This window comes from Danio rerio, chromosome 21 (assembly GCF_052040795.2).
Source record: "Danio rerio strain M-AB ecotype USA chromosome 21, GRCz13ab, whole genome shotgun sequence".
Classification (NCBI taxonomy): domain Eukaryota; kingdom Metazoa; phylum Chordata; class Actinopteri; order Cypriniformes; family Danionidae; genus Danio; species Danio rerio.
The window spans coordinates 16,585,184-16,609,050 of NC_141041.1; the positions used below are offsets into that span (position 1 = coordinate 16,585,184).

At 41.6% G+C, this 23,867-nt stretch overlaps 2 protein-coding genes across 2 annotated transcripts in view; both read left to right on the forward strand.

Annotated features, from left to right (window-relative positions):
• Nucleotides 1-23,867, forward strand: part of LOC147838808 (uncharacterized) — a 483,811-nt gene that overhangs the window by 452,889 nt on the left and 7,055 nt on the right. The window lies entirely within an intron of this gene.
• LOC137488858 (C-type mannose receptor 2) lies at nucleotides 1,664-19,519 on the forward strand. The gene is made up of 10 exons (XM_087300402.1): nucleotides 1,664-2,079; nucleotides 12,056-12,388; nucleotides 13,175-13,543; nucleotides 13,642-14,025; nucleotides 15,201-15,575; nucleotides 15,660-16,004; nucleotides 16,144-16,509; nucleotides 18,328-18,708; nucleotides 19,037-19,113; nucleotides 19,348-19,519. Exons 1-10 carry the CDS (start codon nucleotides 2,013-2,015, stop codon nucleotides 19,426-19,428), a joined length of 2,778 nt encoding a protein of 925 aa, XP_087156528.1. The 5' UTR covers nucleotides 1,664-2,012; the 3' UTR covers nucleotides 19,429-19,519.

Consider the following 23,867-nt stretch of genomic DNA (forward strand, 5'->3'; position numbering starts at 1 on the left):
AACCGAAACCTTCCATACGTGGATTTTAACATCAAATCCACTTATAGCACTTCCGTTCCCCAAACGAAGGGGAACCACAATTGGCAACCAAAATTCTTTGAAACACATTTTGACGAATGGAATGAAAGTCATGCATCTCTGGAACAACATTAGGTAGATAAGCAAGTAACTTTTATTTTTGTGTGTGCTCAATTCATTCATTATTAATCAGCTTTAAGATTTAGTAAATAAACAAACTAATGGATTTAATAGGGGAAGGGAGAAAGTTCATTATGATATTGGATATGTCTGCTCTCATTTTAGATTTCTGTGTATTTTGGGGATGGAATGCCTGCTAGACGCAGATGGAGGGCAGGAATGTCATACAAGTGGTTTTATGAAGTAGGACTAAGATAATCAGACATTTTCTAGATAATTCTATGATGTCTTCTTCAGTTTGAGTTTTCATACAATAGCAAAATGTAAACAAACAGGATTTTTGTAACTCATCTAACATCTCTCATCTTACGAACTTTAGAATGTAATGATACAATCTAACAGGTTTGCTGCTTCTCTAAAACACTACTTGTTCAGAATAACAAATGAAAACAACAGACCTTTTTAGGCAAAGGTAAAACATTTTTATATATATCACACCCACTTATTTCAAGTTGATTTGAGTATAAATAATACTGCAGAGACAACAAACAGAAACCAGCAAGCAAAAAAGGAGACTGAAAGGAGACCTGAACAGTAAATATAAGACTTGATGATCAAAAAATGCTGGGTTCATATTTAATGTACTATTCATTCTTAATCATATTTTTTTTTTCTTTCCACAGCCATGTTTTCATTGGTTCTACTTTCAGGTACTGAACTTTTTTCCAGACAATCAAAATAATGTGAATCTTTTATTATTATTTTTGTTTTAATTATAAATTGTCCATACAGTTGAAAGCAAAAAGTTGATAATCGAACAGGGAAGAAGCAAACACTTTATCTTTCAAAAAAAGTATTATTTTTAAAGCACTATCAATCATTTTGTCGTATGATTAATATATTTGTGCTAGATTAATTGGAATTTAACAAAAAATTTGCATTATTAAATATTTAATTTAGATTGTTGTTGTTGTTAAATAATCACTTGGCTTGGTCAGTTTATCATTGCTGTTTAATTGATTTGGCTGCTTTAATTGTCCTCATTATGCAAGTCACTTTGGATCATTTTATTTATTTATTATAACCCTTTTGCCTTGTCTTGTGTTTTGTTATCTGACTGCAAATGCATCCATTGCAGCAAATGAAGTTTATATAAATATAAAGATTAAGAACTAATCAGTGTATTCTTTAATTATGAATATTTGGGCTGCTTTAATCGTTAATGGTATCAGAACCAAATTTGCAATAAATTTAACTGCTCGTCTGTTTGACTCTTTAATTTCACTGAATATTAAATTCTAAATATAAGTAAAAAAAAAATCTAATATATGTAGGCTTTTATATAGACATAATAAATAAACACAGTCCACACAAACATATATTACATCAAACCAAACTTTGGAAGCAATTAATCGCAATTAAATTTCTGCCCAGCACTAAAAAACTCGGATAAGTAACCAATGAAAAGATTATTTATTTTAGATTAGAGGTGTATTTTGTTTTCCTTATTAACCAAGGTAAGATTGCCTAGTGAGCCTTCTAAGCTTTCAACAGGTTTGTTTACCTTCACCTTGAGTGTTCCTCGTCAGTATGTGTTTGTGAATGAATCCAAGACTTGGGCAGAAGCTCAGAGATACTGTAGAGATAAATACACTGATCTGGCCACTATTGAAAATGAACAACAGACGATCCAGTTACTGGACACAGTGAATGATGATTCCATTGATTTGGCCTGGATTGGACTCTACGATGATCTGAAAAGCTGGAGATGGACTCTGGAGGACAGCGATTTCTTCAAGGCAGGAGAGAAAGACTTCAGGAACTGGTATAATCCAGTACCAGAGAATTATGCACAACAACGTTTGTGTGTATACATGTACATGGGGATATGGAAAATATCATTTTGCACTATGGAATATCTTCCTGCTGTCTGCTATGATGGTAATCTATAAATTTATACATGATCTGCGGGGTAAAAAAGTGTTTGTCTCTTACAGATTTCTTATTTTTTGCATGTTTGTCACACTTTAATGTTTCAGATCTTCAAACAAATGTAAATATTAGTCAATGATAACACAAGTTAACAACACAGCATGCAGTTTTGAAATGAAAGTCTTTATTATTAAGGGAAAACAAAATATAAAATTATGTGAGAAAAAAAGTGTCACGGTCTTTACTTCCCGTGTCTGTGTTGCCTGTGTTGTAATTACATGGGTAATTATGTAATGCCTATCAGCTGTTCTGATCAGCAGCTTAAGCTGTGCTTTATTCAGTTGCATCTATATCTGAGCAGCAGGGGCCCTTTTCAGAAAGAAGGTTAAGTGAAAACTCAGAGTATTTTAACCCTGAAATGAGAGAAACTCTGGTTTTTCCGTTTTAAAATGGCTGGTTTGGTAAACTCAAGAAAGCAGGGTAAGTCAAGCCTGTTTCTGAAAGAGAAGTAACTAATTCAGAGTCAGTTACTGTGGTAACTTACTCTGTGAACCTAACCTGGTCAGGACCAGGTTTTATTCTTTAAACTCTGAGTTTCTGTCAGTCTCCTCCCCTTTTTTAAAGGCGAAGTGGTATTTCTCGCCTTAGCCTTAAGTTTCCACCCATCCATTTTAATGCTCATTTTGGATATGCACATAAAAACGATTGATGGAAACGTCATGATGCACATTACTTTTGAAAATTTGCATAAATAACATGTGCATAACTAAGTAGGATAAACTTTTATTAGATAAAAAAAAAATGCACATGAACTACGATGGAAACACTTTTATTGAACAAATTACAGTATGTGATTAAAAAAGGTTTGTTTTAAGATATGATGATGAAAATGTGTGTGAATGGACAAACCAGCAGGCTGAGCACACTGTAACATCTTTTATGTTGTTTTGGTTATTCATTATAAAACGCCTTAACCGTTTCAGTATTAAAGTTATTATATTATTTATGACCTCTAGAGCATCCAGAGCGAGTGTCTGGAGCGATCGTCTGGAGCGAGTGCGTGTTCTCCGCGTCTCATGGGCTCAAAACGCCCCCACGTGTTTATTGTGTGTCAGCATTGTCTTCTGAGGCACAAGTACATTCATTAAGTGAAGCAAAGACTGACACATCTTCTTCTTCCGCAGAAAATTAGGTTTTTAATGTTGATATTTGGCGCCCGTTTAATCAGGAAGTGATGATTTTGTTCTCTTTGACTCGTTGGATGGAAACGCTGCTTTATTCGAACGTCTTTTATGAGTTCCAGTTTTGCACATAAATTAATATATTTGAATGGAAACATAGCTATTGCCTACATTACAGTCACACAAAGAACAAAGTCACATACAAGAATCGCTTGTCCTTTTTAATAAATAATTAGCTTAAATTAACTGACCCTTAACATGTACTGTTACTAGATTAATGGGATTATTATATTCTTTCTAAAAACTATTGTTTAGTTCTGCTTACATTCTAAATGTTGTATCAACCTTTATCCCTTGGTCAATAAAAAAGGCAGACACACAAGTGCACTGTTAAATCTATTAAAACTGATCAACGTGTATAAGTGGGAACGTGTGTAAAAATGTTATAAACGTCACACATTACATTACTTATTATATTATACTTAAATATTTTAATACTTTAAATGTCAAATTACGCATTAATTTGAGCAGCTGTTTTCTAACTGTCTCTGTTTCACTGATGCAGTGGTAACTTTGCATGAGCACATCAAGTTCAGCTGGAAAAAGAAATAGTAATTTCACTCGTCACTCGTAATATCTGCGATCCATTGATAATGCCTTTTTATAGTCATGGTGTGCGCGCTTAATTCTGGGTTGGTCTACTCAAAGTTGATTGACCCAACTCAGCTGTTCTAAAACCCAAAAACTGAGTTTTTAATCTCTCGGTAAATCAACTCAGAGTTCAAGTTTAAACTCAGAGTTGATTGAACCTTCTCACTGAAACAGGCCCTAGTACTTTATTTGGTTGTCAATATGTTATTGTTTGTTCATGGTCTTTCTGTGTTTTGTCAGGACTCGCCTTGGATGCTTCTCTGCCGTGTATCTGAAGCATTATTTACACCCTGTGTCACGGTTGCAGGTTTGTGCGCTCTTCCGGAGTGTCTGTTTGATCATGTGGGTTTGTTTTGTTTTTGTTCTCCACGTGCATCTGTTTTGATCACGTGTGATGACGGCACTCAGCTAGCTTGATGAGCCCGCCAGCTGAGGTTCATATTCGTGCCTATATATGGGCGACATTTTCTGTGTGTCTTTGTCAGTTCGTTACGTGTGCTTATGTGTGCTATCTGTCTGTGCTCAGGACCTGAGGAGTTTTTACTGGACCCTGTTTCCTGCCTGATTCCTGCCCTGTTTCTCCTAGCACTAGCACTGCACTCATTCCTTGCTTTCGTTTTGACTGTCAATAAATATTTATTTTGTTCACTCGCACTTGGATTCACCTGAACATTCCTTATTTGTGACAAAACGAACTGACCCTCACCATGGATCCAGCGAGTGCGTCACAGATTTCTGAGTTCCTCACAACCAGCAATGCCAGGATCGATCGCCAGAATTAAGCGTTGGCCACCAGAGCACAGGCTATTTAGGCCCTTGTTGGTCAGGTTTCACTGCTGACAACTCAGGTACAACAGCTGGTTGCTGGAGCAGCTCAAGCGGATCCTGCACCAGCCCCGGAGGTGATGCCTGCGCCAGCTACTGCTAAAGTTAGCCGCTCTGCTAAGCCTCGCCTTCCTCCTCCGACCTGCTTTGCTGGAGAGCCTCACTTGTGTCAGTCCTTCTTGTCCAAATGCTCCCTGTATATCACCCTGCAGCCGTCCTTGTTTTCGTCAGAGCAGTCCAAGGTGGCTTTTGTAATCACCCTTCTTTCAGGAAGAGCGGCTCAATGGGGAACCACAGCATGGGAGAAAAAGCTACCATGCTGTTCATCGTTCGACCTGTTCTCCAAAGAACTCAAGTAGGTCTTTGATCGGGCCGTCTCTGGGAGAGAGGCCGTCCGAGTCCTCGCTGAGCTCCGCCAGGGGAATCGGAGCGAGGCGGACTATTTAATCGAGTTTCGCACTTTGGCTGCTGAAAGTGGCTGGAACGCGGAGGCTCAATGGGACATGTTTCTACATGGTCTTTCGGATCAGCTCCAGGACGAGGTCTACTCTTTAGATCTGCCTAAGACTCTGGACGAATTAGTGGATCTGGCCATCCGGGTGGATTCCAGACTGCTCCGCCGTGAGAGTCGCTTGAGGCAAGGCAGGTTTCCGGATCCTGTTCCTGAGCTTCCGGTCTTGGCGGTAGCGCCGGAGGTTGGTAACGCTGACCCAGAGAGCCCATGCAGGTGGGCAGATCCCGCTTGTCCGTACAGGAGAAGCGCCATCGGAGAACTGAGGGACTTTGCCTTTACTGCGGTGCGGCGGGGCATCGGGTGGCTTCCTGTCCCGTAAAAGACAACACCCATCAGTAGGTAAGAGATTACTGATGGGTGAAATCAGTTTGGACAAATCCTCTGCGGCGGCCACATTACTACCTGTCACCATAACATGGGGTTCCGGAAGCCAGAACACCCACGCCCCTGTCGATTCCGGGGCGGAGGGAAATTTCATAGACTCCAGTTTTGCTTTCAGTTTTAAACTTCCGGTTATAGCACTGTTCCAACAGACTGGTGGTTTTAGGTCATCCTTGGTTGATTCTCAATAAGCCTCATATTAACTGGGGTCTTAATACTATATTTTTGTGGAGTGAGAACTGTCATGAGTCTTGTCTTTCGTCTGCTCGTTCTGCTGTTTCTTGTTCTGTGTTTCAGGAGGAGCGCATGGACCTGTCAAACGTGCCCAGTGAGTACCTCGACCTGAAGAGAGTGTTCAGTAAGTCTCGAGCTGCTTCTCTGCCTCCTCATCGTCCCTATGACTGTGCAATAGACTTATTGCCAGGTACGTCTCCGCTTAAAGGCAAGTTATACTCTCTTTCTATTCCTGAGAGAAAAGCCATGGAGAAATATATTTCTGATTCTCCAGCGGCCAAGATCATACGGCCCTCTTCTTCACTGGCGGGGGAGGGTTCTTTTTCGTGAAAAAGAAGGATGGGTCTCTTAGACCCTGCATAGACTATCGAGGACTGAACAGCATCACGGTGAAGAATACATATCCTTTGCCGCTGATGTCTTCAGCGTTCGAGCGTCTGCAAGGGGCTTCGTTTTCCACGAAATTAGATCTACGCAACGTATATCATTTGGTTCGCATGAAGCAGGGCCATGAGTGGAAAACCGCATTCCTTACCCCCAGGGGGCATTTTGAATATTGTGTTCTTCCTTTTGGGCTTTCTAATGCTCCTGTGGTTTTCAAAGCACTCGTAAATGACGTGTTGCGAGACATGATAAATCAGTTTATTTATGTCTACCTGGATGACATTCTGATTTTTTCTCGTTCTCTCCAGGAACATGTGCAGCACGTCAGGCGAGTGCTTCAGAGGCTACTAGAGAATGGGCTTTTTGTCAAGGCGGTGAAATGCGTGTTCCATGCACAGTCTGTTCCCTTTCTAGGACATATTGTGTCAGTTGAGGGAGTGCGCATGGATCCAGAGAAGATTCAGGCTGTGGTAAATTGGCCAATTCCGGAGTCTCGTAAGGCCCTGCAGAGATTTCTGGGCTTCGGCAATTTTTACTGCCGTTTTATTTGCAATTTCAGCCAGCTCGCTGCCCCTCTGACATCCTTAACCTCCTCCAAAACTCCCTTCAGGTGGTCGAGTGCAGCACAGGCTGCATTCTACAAACTGAAGAGCTGCTTTGTTTCAGCTCCCATTCTAGTGACACCTGATCCCTCCCAGCAGTTTGTGGTGGAGGTTGACGCGTCAGAGGTGGGGGTGGGCGCTATCCTGTCCTAGCTCACTGCCTCGGATGACAGAGTTCATCCGTTTGCTTTTTTGTCGCACCGATTATCTCCAGCAAACAAAAATACGACATTGGTAATAGGCAGTTGTTGGCTGTCAAACTCGCTTTGGAGGAGTGGCGTCATTGGTTGGAGGGTTCGAGATCCCTTTATCGTTTGGACTGATCATAAGAACCTCAAGTACATTAGGTGCGCCAAACGACTCAGCTCCAGGCAGGCTCGGTGGGCATTATTTTGCGGATGTTTCGACTTTACCATCTCTTATCGGCCGGGTTCCAAAAACATCAAACCGACGCGTTATCCCGTCTTTTTGGTTCTTCAGAGCACAATACGTCTCTTGAGCCCATCGCTCCCCAGAGGATTTGTATTTCTGCAGTGACATGGGAGATTGAGAGCAGGGTTCGTACAGCCCTGGACGGGGTTACGCCCCTGGTCGGATGCCCACCTAGTCGATTGTTTGTGCCAGAGGGGATTCGGTCTGACATCATTCGATGGGGACATTCCTCCAAAGTGGCTTGTCATCCAGGGGTGAGTCGTACCTTATTTTTGGTTAAACAGCGATTCTGGTGGCCAGCTATGGCACGGGACATACGCAAGTTTGTTTTAGCCTGTTCTGTTTGTGCTGTTTCTAAGACTTCTAATCACCCTCCTGCTGGACTCCTTCAGCCGCTGTCAGTGCTGTCAGTGCACATTTCGCTAGATTTCGTTACCAGTCTCCCGCCATCTGGTGGCAATACGGCTGTTTTGACCATTGTGGACCGGTTCTCGAAGGCTACTCATTTTATTCCTCTGCCAAAATTACCTTCAGCCAGAGAGACAGCGGATGCTGTCATTAATCACGTCTTTTGCATTCATGGCCTCCCGACGGACGTGGTTTCTGACAGGGGGCCTCAGTTTGTCTCTAAATTTTGGAGAGAATTTTGTCATTTATTGGGAGCGACTGTAAGTCTTTCTTCTGGTTTTCATCCTCAGAGTAACGGACAAACAGAGAGGGCCAACCAAGATCTCGAGCGCATGTTACGTTGTTTGGTTTCCCAGAATCCCTCCTCTTGGAGTCAGCAGCTCCAATGGGTGGAGTACGCACACAATTCATTACCAGTGTTGGCTACGGGCCTTTCTCTGTTTCAGTGTAGCTTAGGTTACCAGCCACCAGCTTTTCCCAGTCTGGAATCCGAAGTCGCGGTCCCCTCCGCCCACGCCTTTGTCCAGAGGTGTCGACGCACTTGGAACAGGGCCAGACAGACCCTCCTCCAAGTGGGTGCGCGCACCAAGGCTAAAGCCGATCGCCACCGGTCGAAGCCTCCTGTTTACGTCGTCGGTCAAAAAGTGTGGCTTTCAACTAAGAATATTCCCTTGCGTTCCGTATGTAATAAACTTGCACCTAAATTTATTGGCTCATTCACTGTCATCAAGATCATTAGTCCGGTGGCAGTCCAGCTCAAACTTCCTCCAGCGTACAGGAGAATACATCCCGTGTTTCACGTTTTCAAATTAAAGCCCGTTTTCATACGGCAATTAACCTGCCCACTCCAGTCCTCTTGCTCTTGAGAGAGTGGTAATGTCACGGTTGCAGGTTTGTGCGCTCTTCCGGAGTGTCTGTTTGATCATGTGGGTTTGTTTTGTTTTTGTTCTCCACGTGTATCTGTGTTGATCACGTGTGATGACGGCACTCAGCTAGCTTGATGAGCCCGCCAGATGAGGCTTATATTCGTGCCTATATATGGGCGACGTTTTCTGTGTGTCTTTGTCAGTTCGTTACGTGTGCTTATGTGTGCTATCTGTCTGTGCTCAGGACCTGAGGAGTTTTTACTGGACCCTGTTTCCTGCCTGATTCCTGCCCTGTTTCTCCTAGCACTAGCACCGCACTCATTCCTTGCTTTTGATTTGACTGTGTCAATAAATATTTATTTTGTTCGCTCTCACTTGGATTCACCTAAACATTCCTTATTTGTGACACCCTGCTACTATACTAATCATTGTTATTTTGTTTTGGACATTTTGCACCTTTTAATTTTTTTAACCATTGGTCATTAAACACTTGCAATTGGATTCACCTTGTTGTTTTCTTTTTTTTCTTATTTAGAGTGACAAAATATTTGCAGCTAAACCTAATAACTGGTTGCATCACCTTTAACAGCAACCACTGCAATTAAGCATTTTCGAAAACTTGCAGTGCTTCTGTTACAGCACAGTGGAGGAATGTTGGCCCACTCATCTTTGTAGAAATGTTGTAATTCAGCCACATTTAAAGGGTTTTTGAGTATGAGTGTCTTTTTTAATGTCATGCCACAGAATCTCAATTGGATTCAGGTCAAAACTTTGACTAGGCCACTCCAAAGTAAAGGCTTGATTTTGTTTTTCTACAACCATTCAGAAGTTGACATGCTGGTGTGCTTTGGACCATTGTACTGCTGCAGAACTTTGTTCAGATGGTCAGACATTCTCCTTCAGCATATTTTAGAACACAGCAGAATTTATAGTTTCATTTATCACAGCAAGTCTTCCAGGTCCCAAAGCAGCAAACCAGCCATTACATTACACTACATTACAACCATTACACTAATACCACCACATTATACTGTTGGTATGGTGTTCTTTATGAAGTTTATTTATAAACAAATTTCGAGAGGATCACATGCTTATGATTTCTGTTTCAACTTTAGCTAACGACTGATTATCCTATCAGACGATCCTTAACTCACTATAAATAACCAGACTTTTCTCATCTCAATATCTTCGTCTTGAAGAAACCCTCCCACCGAACACTACTTTCCCTCCTTTCAAACGGGCGTCACGGTGGCCAGCGATTAGTGCTGTTGCCTCACAGCAAGAATTCCCCTGGTTTAATTCCTTTCCAAACCAGACGGCATTTCTGTGTGAAGTTTGCTCATTCTCCCCGTGGTCGTGTGGGTTTTCCCCGGGTCCTCCGGTTTCCTCCCACAGTTCAAAAACAAGCATTCTAAACAATTAATCCAAATACTTTAGCTAAACTCTGAGTACCTTTCCACATCTATATCTGACACTTAGCTACAACAAGCAAGAGGGGGAGTCATCGAGATCTACCTGAGCTCAAATGCCATGCAATCCATGCAGTTCTTTGGATGCTGTTTTTGCTCAACTATTGTGACCACTTAGATGAGTTGTCATGGGCTCTTGAGGTAACTTTGGTTGGCTGGCTCTTCCTTGGAAGGTTCTCCACTGTTACAGTACGTGTTATTGCCATTTGTAGATAACATGCTCTCACTGTGGTTCTCAGCAGTCTCAAAGCTTTAAAAAAGGCTATTCAAAAACCATTTCCAAACTACTTTCATCTACCAGATCTAAATTATTTTCTTTCATTTGTTTTTGAATTTTTTTGGGTCTCTGCAAGTTTTCTTTCTTGAGGATCTTTTAATCTACTTAAAGGTGCAGTAGGTGATCTGCCAAAATGCTTACCGCTTAGCATATTATCTTTGGACGGTGGTGGAGGGTGGTGTGTTTTAAAGCCATGCCTCCTGAAATCACAAACACGTGCACTGAGATATGACAGCACAACCAACTAGTTCATGTCAATTAGAAATGTAGTTAGCGTTTGGCCGTCTGCGTGCAGGAATTTCACTTATTAAAGGGTAATGAAACAGTGTTGCTATTATAATTTGCTGCAGTGAAGTTTTTTATTTTTATTTACCCTCTATGAGAGGGCAGCTGGACTCGCGTGTGGATTACAGTGCACGCGACGTGCCATAGAAATACTCATTTAAGGAACATTGTTTACTCGAGAGCTTTTGTCATCTGGAAATGGTGAAATCTGGATTTACAGCGCCTTTTAATAAAGATGCAGATCCAGTTTGTGTGGATTGTCCTGTCTCTACAGATTTGGTAAGTGAGCGACCAGTGGTCTTTGTTTGTTTATTCAGAGGCCAGAAAAAGTTAATTCATATGGTCAGCAGTGCTCTTTTAGTGTTTAAAGATGGACCTTAGCCAAATGATTTTTAAGTTAATAAAGTTTACCGTACGTTAACATCAATATAATATTATGGACTGAAAAATCCGATATAAATGCTGCTCTCCGAGTATAAACATGTAAGCACCACAATCAAACTTACCGTCGTAGAGGATTTTCGCTGCATTTTGTGACAGGAATAACACATGCGGCTTTCTGACGCTACCTACAGAGTGCATCTAAGTTACAGAGAAATGCGGAGGTTTTTTTTTCTCTTAATCACTGTGCAGTAACAAACACTGCATGAAAGATACACGCTTTCAGCAATTCCTCGAATGAAATACCTTGTTTGTCACGAGAGGCATGAAAGAAATTTCTGAATGAAAGAGCCAAACTGCAGCTACAGTGCACCATTTAATAATTTGGCAAATAATTTGATTACTGATGTACATGTAAACACAGTCATTGTCTTTCTCCTCTACGTCTGTGTTTGTTTTGTGTGAAAATCAAATCCAAATTGACACTCCCATTTTTATGCAAATTTTTTCAGACCATGCCTTTTTTCCTCCTCCAACACTCCCCCCTAAACAGAGCTAAACACACCCACTTTCCTGACTTTTTCCAAAGTAGAGGTGTGAAAACACCCTGCTGAAACAAGGGGGTTTCATGGCCATTTAATAAGCCACACTTAGATGCGAGTTCAGAATAAATATTCAGAGTAGCATGGTAAACAGTATAGGGAGGCTGTGATTGTTCAAAAATGACCCAATGTGAATATAAAAGCAGCTTCAGCTCAGTAAAGCAGGCTAGGTGGAATAGCGCTATTTACTGATGTTCTGCTGTTAAACTAAATATAAATCTACATTTGTTGATGCTGTCAAAGGTTCCTTATGAAACTGAAAATAGTCGCATCAATCTATTGCCGGAAGATTTTAGTGGCTGAACAACACATCTGTGCATATAACCCATTCATACAAAATCATTAAGGGGCAAACACTTTTTCACGCCACTGTACGTATGGCAAAATTCATACGACAATGGTCATATATATATATATATATATATATATATATATATATATATATATATATATATATATATATATATATATATATAATTTTTTTTTTTTTCAGGAAGAGAAAACGCCAGCTCTGCTTATGTTTTCATTCCCCAGTCCCAAACCTGGACTGAAGCTCAGAGTTACTGCAGAGAACATTACACAGACCTGGTCAGCATTAGAAATGAAACTGAAAACCAGATAATAGAGTCCATTATAACAAACAATAATGCCTGGATTGGTCTGTACAAAACCAAATATTGGTCAGATCAGAGCAACTCTTCATTTCTTTACTGGAACTCATGGCAAGAAGGAACAAGTGGCCATTGCACTGTGACATCATTTAGTGACTCTGGGCTATGGCTGGATAAAGACTGCAGTTATGCATTTCCTTTTATTTGCTACAGTGGTAAGTAGAAATTAATATATTTATTAGTTTTGATAAATAATGATATCCATCACCAAGCATAACAATTATAAAGATAATGATAATGATAGAGTTTTAAAATTCATTCTGAATGTCAGAGTTCAGATGACTAGAAAAACTAAAAAGTTAGCATAACTTTAAAAATTATTTTATTTATTTATTTATTTATTTATTTATTTATTTATTTATTTATTTATTTATATATTTTTGTTAAAAATATTCCAGGTGGAATCCATTGAAACATAAAATGTTGCCGCAATTTAATACGCAAATTAATATCTTATTTTCGTTATCATTTTACAAGCAAAAAAATAAATAAATTGTCATATTTTCAAAACATAAAGTCTTTACTTTAGATTAGGTCACAGTACTGGATGAAGTTAAGTTAATAAAGCACTACTATGCACATTACTGTTTGCCTGAATAATGCGATTTATAAATGTTAATTTGAATAGTTTACAAAATATTTACATATGCAGTTTGAATGATCTTAAAAACACCAACTATTCTTAAATAACTGGTTTGTAAGTAACGCAATACTTAATTTAGTAATGAAAAAGGAATCTTTAATAAAGTATGAAAACAATCATTAAGCAAATTAAACATGTGCTTATAAATACATGTGCATTTGTAGCTGTACTTATAATTACTTACTAACATTTATTAATGTAGGGTTATTGCTTTACAATTAATGAACACATGCAAATGCTTAATAAATGATTCATAATGTTAGTTATTAAGTGTTATCAATTTTTCTTCTGTTTGCAGAACCAGCATCAATCCGCCAGTATCATTTTGTGTCTGTGCCTATGAGCTGGACTGAAGCTCAGAGTTTCTGCAGACAGAATTACACTGATCTGGCCACCATTGATAATATGGAGGAAATGAACAGGTTGATTGACACAGTTAATGGCAGTTACAGTGGAGTGGCTTGGATTGGTAAGTATGATGATGTAAACAGCTGGAGATGGTCACTGGAGGACAATCATTTCTATCAGGAGGGAGAAAGAGATTACAGGAACTTTTATCATGAACCAGACAACAGTGGTGGAAAAGAATTGTGTGTTTACATGGATCCTTATGGGAAATGGATTGATTACTCGTGTTATAATTTAATGCCCTTTATATGCTATGATGGTAAGGACATTATGTTTTGCTTACAACAAAAAAGCTGTTCATTTCTCCCCTTACTAGGCACTTATGTGCATTTATATTTGTTATATTTACTACATCAGGTAGACAAAATGCCACACAGCGTTACATCAGATTCAGTGGGGATAAGAACTGGACAGAGGCTCGTAGATACTGCAGAGATCATTACACAGATCTCGTCAATGTAAGAAATCAGACTGAGAATCAGAAGATCCTTAAGACAGGTGGAGGAGGCTGGATCGGACTGTATAGAAACAGAACTTGGTCTGACCAGCAGATTACCAGTTATGAAAACTGGAGACCACAAATTCCTAATTCTGGGTTGCAACCAGATAATGGCGAAGATTATGCTCTTAATTTTTTTGCTGAAAAGGGTCATCAGCACTGTACTGCTGTTTCATTTGGTAATGCAGGTCAATGGACAGATGAGGTCTGTGTATCCAACATGCCTTTCATCTGCTACAACAGTAAGTTCACTTATGCTAAACTTAATTTATTTATTTTTGACAGAAAAAAATGAAAGAGAAAAATGATAATTGTTTTGACATGTTTACAAGTTTTAATGTGACATACAGCTTAAAATTATAATCATTTCAAATCCACAATTCTTACAATTTCATTTTAAAATGTCATTAAAATGACAAAGTGTCAAAAAATGATTTATTTTTAGATGAACTATCAATTTAATCACACATTAAAAATAAATATTAAGACATAAAACTGAACTCAAAATAAGACTTCTTTTTGGAAAATGCTAGTTGACAGTTGATTGACTTCCATAGAAAATATCACTTTGGAATTCAATGCGTACAATCAACCAGAAGTCGTTAAATAACTTATTTTGTGTTAAAAAAAGAAGAAAGATGTTTGTAAAGGTTTAAATGATGATGAGCAATTAGTATGGTAACATACATTTTTTAGATGAACTACCCCTTTAAGGTGGATAACGTAATCACCGGGTATTTAAAAAAGAAATATTTAATTACCAATATTTTAATTTAATTTAATGTAATTATTTCAATTACTGGTTGTAATAAAAATGTTGCCATAAACCTATGACCTGTTGCAAACAAATCCAACATGGTTTAGATCAGGTTTAAATATTAACTGTCAACTCAGAGTTTGTGACTCTGGATTGCACGCAGCAAGCATCCAATAGCGTGAAAATGTAGAGAGTCAGTTTTATTAATTGCTCATGAGAGAGTCAGCGCAATTCACTTCTCTGCTGAAGACATTTATTAATATTTAAATGGACTTGCAAGACAAACATAAACACTGCTGATACAGGAATATATATATTAGAGAAGGCAACTTTAAGTTATTATTAATATTAATTGACAATATATTATCAATATAATATTAATAAGTTATTATATAATATTTATAGTTCAATTATATTTTAATATATAATATAAACTTTAAATAATTATAATTATTAATATAAAGATAATATGTTATTATATACTGGCAATTTGGATGCATACAATCTTTGAGTGTAAAATGCTTCAAAACGTTCTTCAAGGGTACTTGAAAAGTATAATTTTATCCACCAAATAAAAAAAAAGTAAGGTGAGAAGAGACAAGGTTATCATCTTGCCACACAATGATTCCTTATTCACAAACTATGTTTTGTTACTCTCAGGAACCTGCACGAAATCTTCATGTGTCCGTCAGTATTACTTTGTGTCTGTGTCTATAAGCTGGACTGAAGCTCAGAGTTTCTGCAGACAGAATTACACTGATCTGGCCACCATTGATAACATGGAGGAAATGAACAGGCTCTTTAAAACAGCACGTGGAACTTACTATGGCAAAGCTTGGATTGGACTGTATGATGATCTGAACAGTTGGAGATGGTCACTGGATAATACAGCTTTAGAGGGTGGATTTAAAAGCTGGTATGTCCAGAAACAAGTTAACTCAGGTGGACAGAGTCTGTGTGTGTGCATGTCAAGAAATCCAGGAACATGGAGTGAATCTCCTTGTTCACAGATATATCCATTTGTTTGCTATGATGGTAAGCACTGCTCTTGGCTTTCGAAGAACTATGACAACTTATGATACAGTATCATAATTAATTACGTAAATTATATTTCCACAGAAAGAGTGAATGCTAGTGCAAGTTATGTGTTTGTTTATCAATACATAAACTGGACTGAAGCTCAGAGTTACTGCAGAGAACATCACACAGACCTTGTCAGTATCCGGAATGAAATGGAGAACTACAGGGTTCAGTCATTACTTTCATATGATTACACTGTTTGGATTGGACTGTACAGAAGCAGGTCTTGGTCAGATCAGAGCAACTCTTCATTCAGTAACTGGAGGTCAGGACAGCCAGATAATGCTGGAAACAGTCAATACTGCACTGCTGTGTCATTCAGTGACACTGGGAGCTGGACAGATGAAAACTGCAATACTCAATTTGCCTTCATTTGTTACAGCAGTGAGTTTACACCACACTTAATTCAGATTGTAGGCTAGATTTGCAGTTTATTTTAGGAAAAAAGCCCAATTATAATGTGTTTACAATAATAATATTACTTAAAATAGTGTTGCTTTTTCCCATTTTTGCACCTTGACAGCAATAGCATCATCTCTTCAGTATCACTTTGTGAATCAGTCTATGAGCTGGACTGAAGCTCAGAGATTCTGCAGACAGAATTACACTGATCTGGCCACCATTGATAACATGGAGGAAATGAAGAGGCTCATTAAAACAGTCAATGGCAGTTACAATGGTTCAGCCTGGATTGGTCAGTATGATGATGTGAACAGCTGGAGATGGTCACTGGAAGACAATGATTTCTATCAGGAAGGAGAAAGAGATTACAGGAACTGGAATCATGAGCCAAACAACATAGGTGGCAGGGAATTATGTGTGTACATGCACAGTGGATACTGGTTTGATGTGCCATGTGACAGTTATTACCCATTTGTCTGCTATAATGGTAAGAAATTCCAGCAAAACAAAAATAAATTATTATTTTCTTATATTTTCTTATTTCGTATAATTTAAATTACTGGTTCGAGCCTTGGCTGGGTCAGTTGGCATTTCAGTGTAGAGTTTGCATGTTCTCCCTGAGTTCATGTGGGTTTCCTCCGGGAGCTCCGGTTTCTCAAAGACATGTGGTACAGGTAAATTGGGTAAGCTAAATTGTCTGTAGTGTATGTGTGTAAATGAGTGTGTATGGATGTTTCCCAGTGAAGGGTTGCAGATGGAAGGGCATCCGCTGCGTAAAATATATTCTGGATAAGTTGGTGGTTCATTCCGCTGTAACGACCCTAGATTAATAAAGGGACTAAGCCAAAAAGAAAGAACGAATTGATAAATGAATGAATTTATATATATATATATATATATATATATATATATATATATATATATATATATATATATATATATATATATTTCAGAGGTCGCGTTAACCGAATATTTTCAGTCATTGACAGATTTTTTTCAGAAGTGACGGAAAAATCTAAAGGTGATCCGTCATTTTGATGGATTATGCTGAGGGTGATCTATTGTAATTTGTAGCTAACTGTAATTCCCACTCCTGTCCAGCTGATGGCGATTGCCCTTGTTTTGTCTCCTCTTTGTCACCTCTGTGTACAGTTGCAAAAATCTCACAGCAGCTGAGTGTGAGAAGTTTCTTTAAACGGCCAAATAGTTGCGATATTAATCATAAAGGTGAAAAAAGAGGAAGTGATGCAGTGGACGATGAAGAACAAACAGACAAAAATCCTCAGTCGCCGACAGCTGTTGTTACGGGCCAACCAAGCGGCAACAATGAGGTCAGGTGCTTTAGAGTGCGTTGTGAGCACTACCGAACACAGAGGGGTGAAGCCGCACCCCTGGTGCTGAAGGAATGCGTGCTGCAGTATTTTTTCCCGGTGAACCAAGTGCTTTCAAGACCGGGAAATCCCACATTAAGAAAATCCAGCAAACTTCTGATCACTTCCTTAGGAGAAATGTTTCCTAACTACAAAACACTGCTGAAGTGGTGCTACCCAGATAGCAGGTAGTAATCGGCCTGAGCTCGGCTGCCCTTCAGCACCTCCGGCTCCGACTCGGCATCAGCGAGTGTTATCCGAGCCGAGTATGGCCCGCGGCTCGCTCCCGCACATGCGTTTGTGATGCTGCTGTAAAGCCTGGCCCGATTCCAGTTAACCATATCTGTTCCGAGTCTGTCTGTAGAGTCCGGGCCGCTTCTGGTAAGGACTCTGCAGTGTGGCAGCAGAACGCGGCTTCAGCCTCCAGAACAAAATTAAAACTGTCACCAAAATTACATTTTTCAAGGCAAAGACACAGAAATTAATGACAATTGTCTCTGCATCAGTTTCTCTTGATGCGTTTGATTACGCACAGGCAAGCACACAGTTCAGGTTGAAGCAGGAGGAAGAAATTAGGAAAGGGAGATATGAGTAATTGTTCATTTGTCAAATAAAAATGAATAATTTAGCCTATATGCTCGTTGTGCAAGTTCATTATTAAAATATGAATGAAAAAAGTAATTAGAAAATATGAAAATTAATTGATGGTCAATAATAGGTTATGACAGAATTTTTACAACCCTCTGTCAAAATGACAAAGTGTAACGGGACCTCTGATATATATATATATATATATATGTGTGTGTGTGTGTGTGTGTGTGTGTGTGTGTGTGTGTGTGTGTGTGTGTGTTTTGTAAACATACCTTTAGTTAAACAAAACCATAAATAAATGTACTACAATTGTTTAAAGATGTATTATTTGTTTTATTTTATAGGAAGCACTCAAATCTATGTTTTGGTTACTCAGACAAAGAAATGGACAGAAGCTCAAAGCTACTGCAGACAGAGATACACAGACCTGGCCAGTGTAAGGAATGAGACAGAGCGGCAACAGATACTAAGTGTTACAGGCTTTGGAAATTTTGGTTACGATGTCTGGATTGGTCTGTACAGAAACAGACTGTGGTCAGATCAGAGCAACTCTTCATTCTCATTGTGGCTGCCACAGACTGCAAGTGTTGATGCACAACCAGATAATGGTGCAAATGTCCCAGGAGAATATGGAGCTCAACACTGTACAACTGTGTCTTTAAAATACTTTGGCCGATGGACAGATGAGGGATGTATTAACAGATTGCCTTTTTTCTGTTACACTTGTGAGTTTATATACCTTATATTATGAAATAATAAACATCAGGTTGTTATTATTACACAGAATACAAAAACTCTTGAAAAGTGTAATATTTGATAATTATGCTTACATTTTTGCTAATGCAAGCCTTCTGTTTGCTTTGTGGTGAATCTGATGGCCATCATATGAACCCACATTTGCAGATGTGTACGGTATGTTTGTATAGTTTTGCTGTTTTGAACATAATGACTGTTAAGTTAATCAGCAAAAATTAAAATACATTTAGTCACACAGAACTCTAGTGTTAATTAAACTGTACTGACATGTTCATTTATTCCATTTTTACTGATCAGTGATGGCAATGCGAGTGGAATTTACAAGTCTAGATAATTTGTCAAAGGCACAGATTGAGGAAGAGGTGATTGTACAGGTAAGACACTTGACATTAAGTCATTAAGAAGCATTTATTAATAGTAACAGCATTTTTGTTTGAATATTTTCTTTGATACTTTACGTAATTGATTGATACCACATATACTTACTTATATAAACATTTAATGCTAAAATTGTTTAAGACAACTGTGCAACAAATACTGAATAAGTGACATTTAAATGACAAAAGAAGCACGATGATACATTTGTCATAACTTGTATATATTTTCAGTTACAAGAGGAGCTGATGAAGCATGGATTTCCCAGCAATGTCACCATGCATCTGAGAGACTATCATAAGGTTAAACCCTGATAAAGGAGGACAGCGCTTTACTGTTTCCACATTTTAGAGTTTTAGACTCAGTACTTACTACTTACAAATAATATAACTGTATTCTCTTTACTTTTACAAATGAATGATCTTACACTGTAAAAAATCTGGTAACAAATGATGTTGAAAATTCAGCTCTGCAGTAACAAAGTGACATTTTAATATATTTATTAGTCTGATCGCTCTGGTTACTAAAGTAACCCTCAGGGAACGGAAATGCTATTAGTGGATTTATTAATTAATTCACGAATTGGGGGATTTTGTTTCAGAAAGCCAATTGTCTGAAAGAGTATACAACGGGCCAATGAAATGCCAATGAATTGGCAGCGTAAGCTTGCGCACGTGTGCCTTATTGCCAATTATCTCTGCTTATAAGCACAGGGAAGCAAGGAAACGCCATCCTTTTAAGCTGAAGAGACTGACACTTACAGCTAAGGAACAGTCATTATGGCGATGCTAAATAGCATTTCCGTTCCCCTCCTTGGGGAACGAGGGTTACTTTAGTAACCAAAGCGTTCCCCTTCAGATGTGGAACTTCGGTGCTGTAAGTGGATTTATTCATTAATCCACGAATTGGGGGAATGTATGGAAAACGCCATAATGACTGCACCCTACCTTCGCCTCCGATGAGAGGACAGCCAGGCATAGCGTAAGCGCTCCTGCATCAAAGAGAGGCGCGGTCCTCCAACGTGGTCCCTGGCCCTTACTTATCCCACTTCAAAAGAAGTTTTACGGATTTAGATATATTTTTTGGAAAGTCGCAAGCGTCTAGATAATTCTAGGAAAATACAACAGTATGTTGGGAAAGCGTGCAGTCCCGATAGGGAGGACGCTGCTGAGGCCATCTGCTACCCAATGGGGGAGATATGATGGCAAAAATACATATGGACTAGCCCTGAAAAGGGGGAGTACGCATATAATAGAATGGTTAGCGGAGATGGAAGATACGGGGCCACCCGTGAGGGGGGACTGCACCGTGGCTGAATAAGCATATGGGATAGCCTAGTGGGGATCACACATAGCGGGCACCTATACCCAAAACGTGGGCTGACCAGCGGGCAGACCTACAACGTAGTGGGCCAGCAAGTGACTCATCCGCTGAATTTGTGCTGAAGGCCTCGGAGGAATCTGCAGGGCTCACCTGACGGGGAACTTTACTGACAGATAAAAAGGCGCACCTATCTCCGTGTTAGGGAGAATGGCGCAGCAAGCGTGTTTCAACACCTTCATCGAATTGTTTCCTCAATCACCAAGGGTTACCTAATACCCTTGAGGAAACCGGCTCCACTCGCAGATTGTAAAACCTTGCAAATGTATTAGGTGTCGCCCAGCCCGCAGCTCTACAGATGTCTGTTAGAGAGGCACCGCATGCACGCGCCGAAGAGGATGCGAAGCTCCGAGTGGAGTGCGCACACACTCTCAGGGGAAACAGCTCGCCTTGGCTCTGATAAGCGAGAGAGATGGCATCCACTATCCAGTGGTTACGGCACTTCCCTGCTGCCGACCGCCATAACAGACGAAGAGCTGCTCAGATGATCTAAAGCTCTGAGTGCGGCCCAGATAAATACACAAAGCTGGACAAAGTAAGGAAAGGGCTGGGTCTGCCTCCTCTAGGGGCAGCGCTTGCAGGCTCACTACCTGGTATTAAAACGGAGTGGTAGGAACCTTGGGCCCAGGCCGGGTCTCAGGAATGTGATAGTAAGCCTGCCCGAATTACAGGCAAGAGTCAATGACCGAAAAATGCCTCCAGGTCCCCGACCTTCTAAATCGATATCAACGCAACCAGCAGAGCTGTCTTCAGGGATAGAAATCCTAAAGATACTGAGTCAAGGATCGAAGGGATCTGACGCAGGCTCGTGATAATGAGGGTGAGATCCTAAGAGGGCATGAGAGGCGGGCGGGGTGGATTAGTTCACCTAGCGCCTCTGAGGAACCGGATGATGAGGTTATGCGTTCCCACGGTGCTGCCAGCCACCGCGTCATGAAAGCGGAGATGGCAGTCACATAACCTTGAGTGTATAGGGCGACAGCCTGCTCTCCAGCTTCTCTTGGAGTAAAGAAAGCACAACGCTGATCTGGCAAATTTCGGGGGTTTTCTCTGCGAGAGATGCACCATTCAGTGAATAGACTCCACTTCAGGGCATAGGCGCGCTTGAGGAGGGGGCTCTAGCCCGAGTGACGGTATTAACCACCGCAAGTGGTAGGTTACCTAATCCTTCCTCGCGTCTAAGGACCACCAGTGGAGGTTCCAAAGATCGGGGCGAGGGTGCCAGATAGTGCCCTGTCCCTGAGAGAGTAGGTGCTCTCTCAAAGGGATCTGCCAGGGGAGGGCCATCGCGGGGATGGAGAGCTCTGACATCCAGGTCCGGTTGGGCCAGAGGGGCGCAACCAGCAACCTGTTCCTCATCCTCCCTGCGGTTGATATACGCCACCGCCACCGTGCTGTCAGTCCTGACCAGCACGTGTTGCAGCTCCAGCACCGGAAAAAAACGGTGGAGAGCGAGGAACACTGCCAACAGCTCCAGGCGATTGATATGCCAATGCAACTAGGTTCGAAGCAGCTGCGAATGCCATATGCCCCAGAAGCCTCTGAAATAATTTCAGTGGGACGACTATTTGCTGTCGAGCTCTCTCAGACAGTTCAGCATCAGCTGAACACGCTCTCCGGAGAAGCGCGCTGCCATGGTGACCGAGTCCAGCTCCAGCCCGAGAAATTGGTTGACCTAAAACCCCAACAGGTGGAGGTGCCGGAGCACCTTGTGTCTGTGCATAATCAATTGCTCTCGAGTGGGCTGAAATCAGCTAGTCGTCGAGATAATTGAGTATGCGGATGCCCGCGAGCCGAAGGAGTGCTAAGGCACCCTCCGTGAGCTTGGTATGGACCCGCGGAGACAGAAAGAGCCCGAAGGAGAGGACAATCGCTGACTTACTAGCAGTGGGGCAGCGCGGAGTGGGTGTGCTGATCCGGGAAGCGCGAGGGTCCCGCGGAAGAGCTGGAGGCGAGAGATCTGCTCTCACTCCTCACCCAAACTCCGGAGGGGAGGCTCGAGGGGAGGGAGAAAGGAGACCGTCCTCTCAACGCTCGTGAGCCACTGGCGAAACACACCGAACCTGCGAGCTAGAAGCATAGCGTCTCAGACTGGCAGATTTCAGCTGTCACATCCGGGGAAGTGGAAAAGTGCTCTTTCATTGATGTTTTCATGGCAGTAAAAAGTGCCGTTGGAAATGGGGCCCCGCCTTCCAGCCGGGAAAGAGCAAGTTCCCTATTCTCCAGATGACCTGTCCCAGGGACGCTTCGCGGTCCGTTACCGGACTTAGCTGTGCTCTGGGCAGGGGGGGCTGCCTGCTTTCGAGGTGCTCAACACGCTCACTTCGCCGGAGGTGTGTGCGGAGGCGGTGCAGCTCTCGTAGGTGGGCGCCTTCGGTGAGGAGCAGCAGATATGGATGGTACGGCGGGCGGAGCGGGCTTACGTTCCCGCTGATAGGTGACATTACCCATCGCCTCAGACTGCTCTCTCACCGCCTTGAATTCCTGGGTGAATTCACAGATGGTGTCGCCGAACAGGCCAGCTTGGGATATGGGGGAGTCAAGAAAGCTGACTTTGTCGACTTCGCACATATCAGCCAAGTTTAGCCAGAGGTGGTGCTCCTGGATCACTAATGTGGACATCGTCCTCGCCAACGCACACGCAGTGGACTTAGTGGTCCGAAGAGCATAGTTGTATGCGGTGCAAAGTTCACAAGCCTGGGTTAGACCCATCCTCTTGCAGCTCGGCCAGCGCTTGCATTTGTTAGCGCTAGTAGGTGGCCATCGCGTGCAAGGCGGAAGCAGCATGGCCCGCAGCCTTGTAAGCTTTAGCTCAGAGGTAGGCAGATAACTTACAGGCTTTGGATGGGAGACGAGGCGGACCCTGCCAAGAAAAGGCGCCACGCGGACAAAGATTGACCACAATCGCGCGCTCAACCTGAGGAATCGCCACATACCCCCTGGCCGATCCACCGTCAAGAGTGGTGAGGGCGGAGGGACACGCAGCACGGGCAGAAAAAAAGTGCCCTCCAAGACTGCGTGAGCCTACTATGCACCTCAAGGAAGAAGGGGACGAGAGGCTTCAAAGGCTTCGCCCTCTGGTCCTCTACGTAGCACCCATCTAGTCGGTCCGGCCGCAGAGCTGGGGGATAAACCATCTTCAACCCACGGCCGAAGCAGCCCGGGAAAGCACAGCTAACATGTACGTTTCAGGATCCGTCTTGACAGCGCTCACATGCCCGGAGGGGGGCGAGCGGGTCTGGATCATCATCGGACAATGAAAGCCCACCCTCCGATGCCGCAGTGGACGTCTGGTCTCCAGTGTCATCAAGCGTAAGGGCTACCATCAGGTTAGACGGATCGCTTCCCCCGCTCGAAGCTTGGATGGAGCGCT

Bases quoted from the DNA above. Each gene is read 5' to 3' on its own strand.
- LOC137488858 (XM_087300402.1), top strand. From the start codon at position 2,013: ATGTACATGGGGATATGGAAAATATCATTTTGCACTATGGAATATCTT. The intron at 15,576-15,659 runs GTAAGCACTGCT...ATATTTCCACAG, and splicing joins TCCATTTGTTTGCTATGATG to AAAGAGTGAATGCTAGTGCA. The intron at 16,510-18,327 runs GTAAGAAATTCC...TTTATTTTATAG, and splicing joins CCCATTTGTCTGCTATAATG to GAAGCACTCAAATCTATGTT.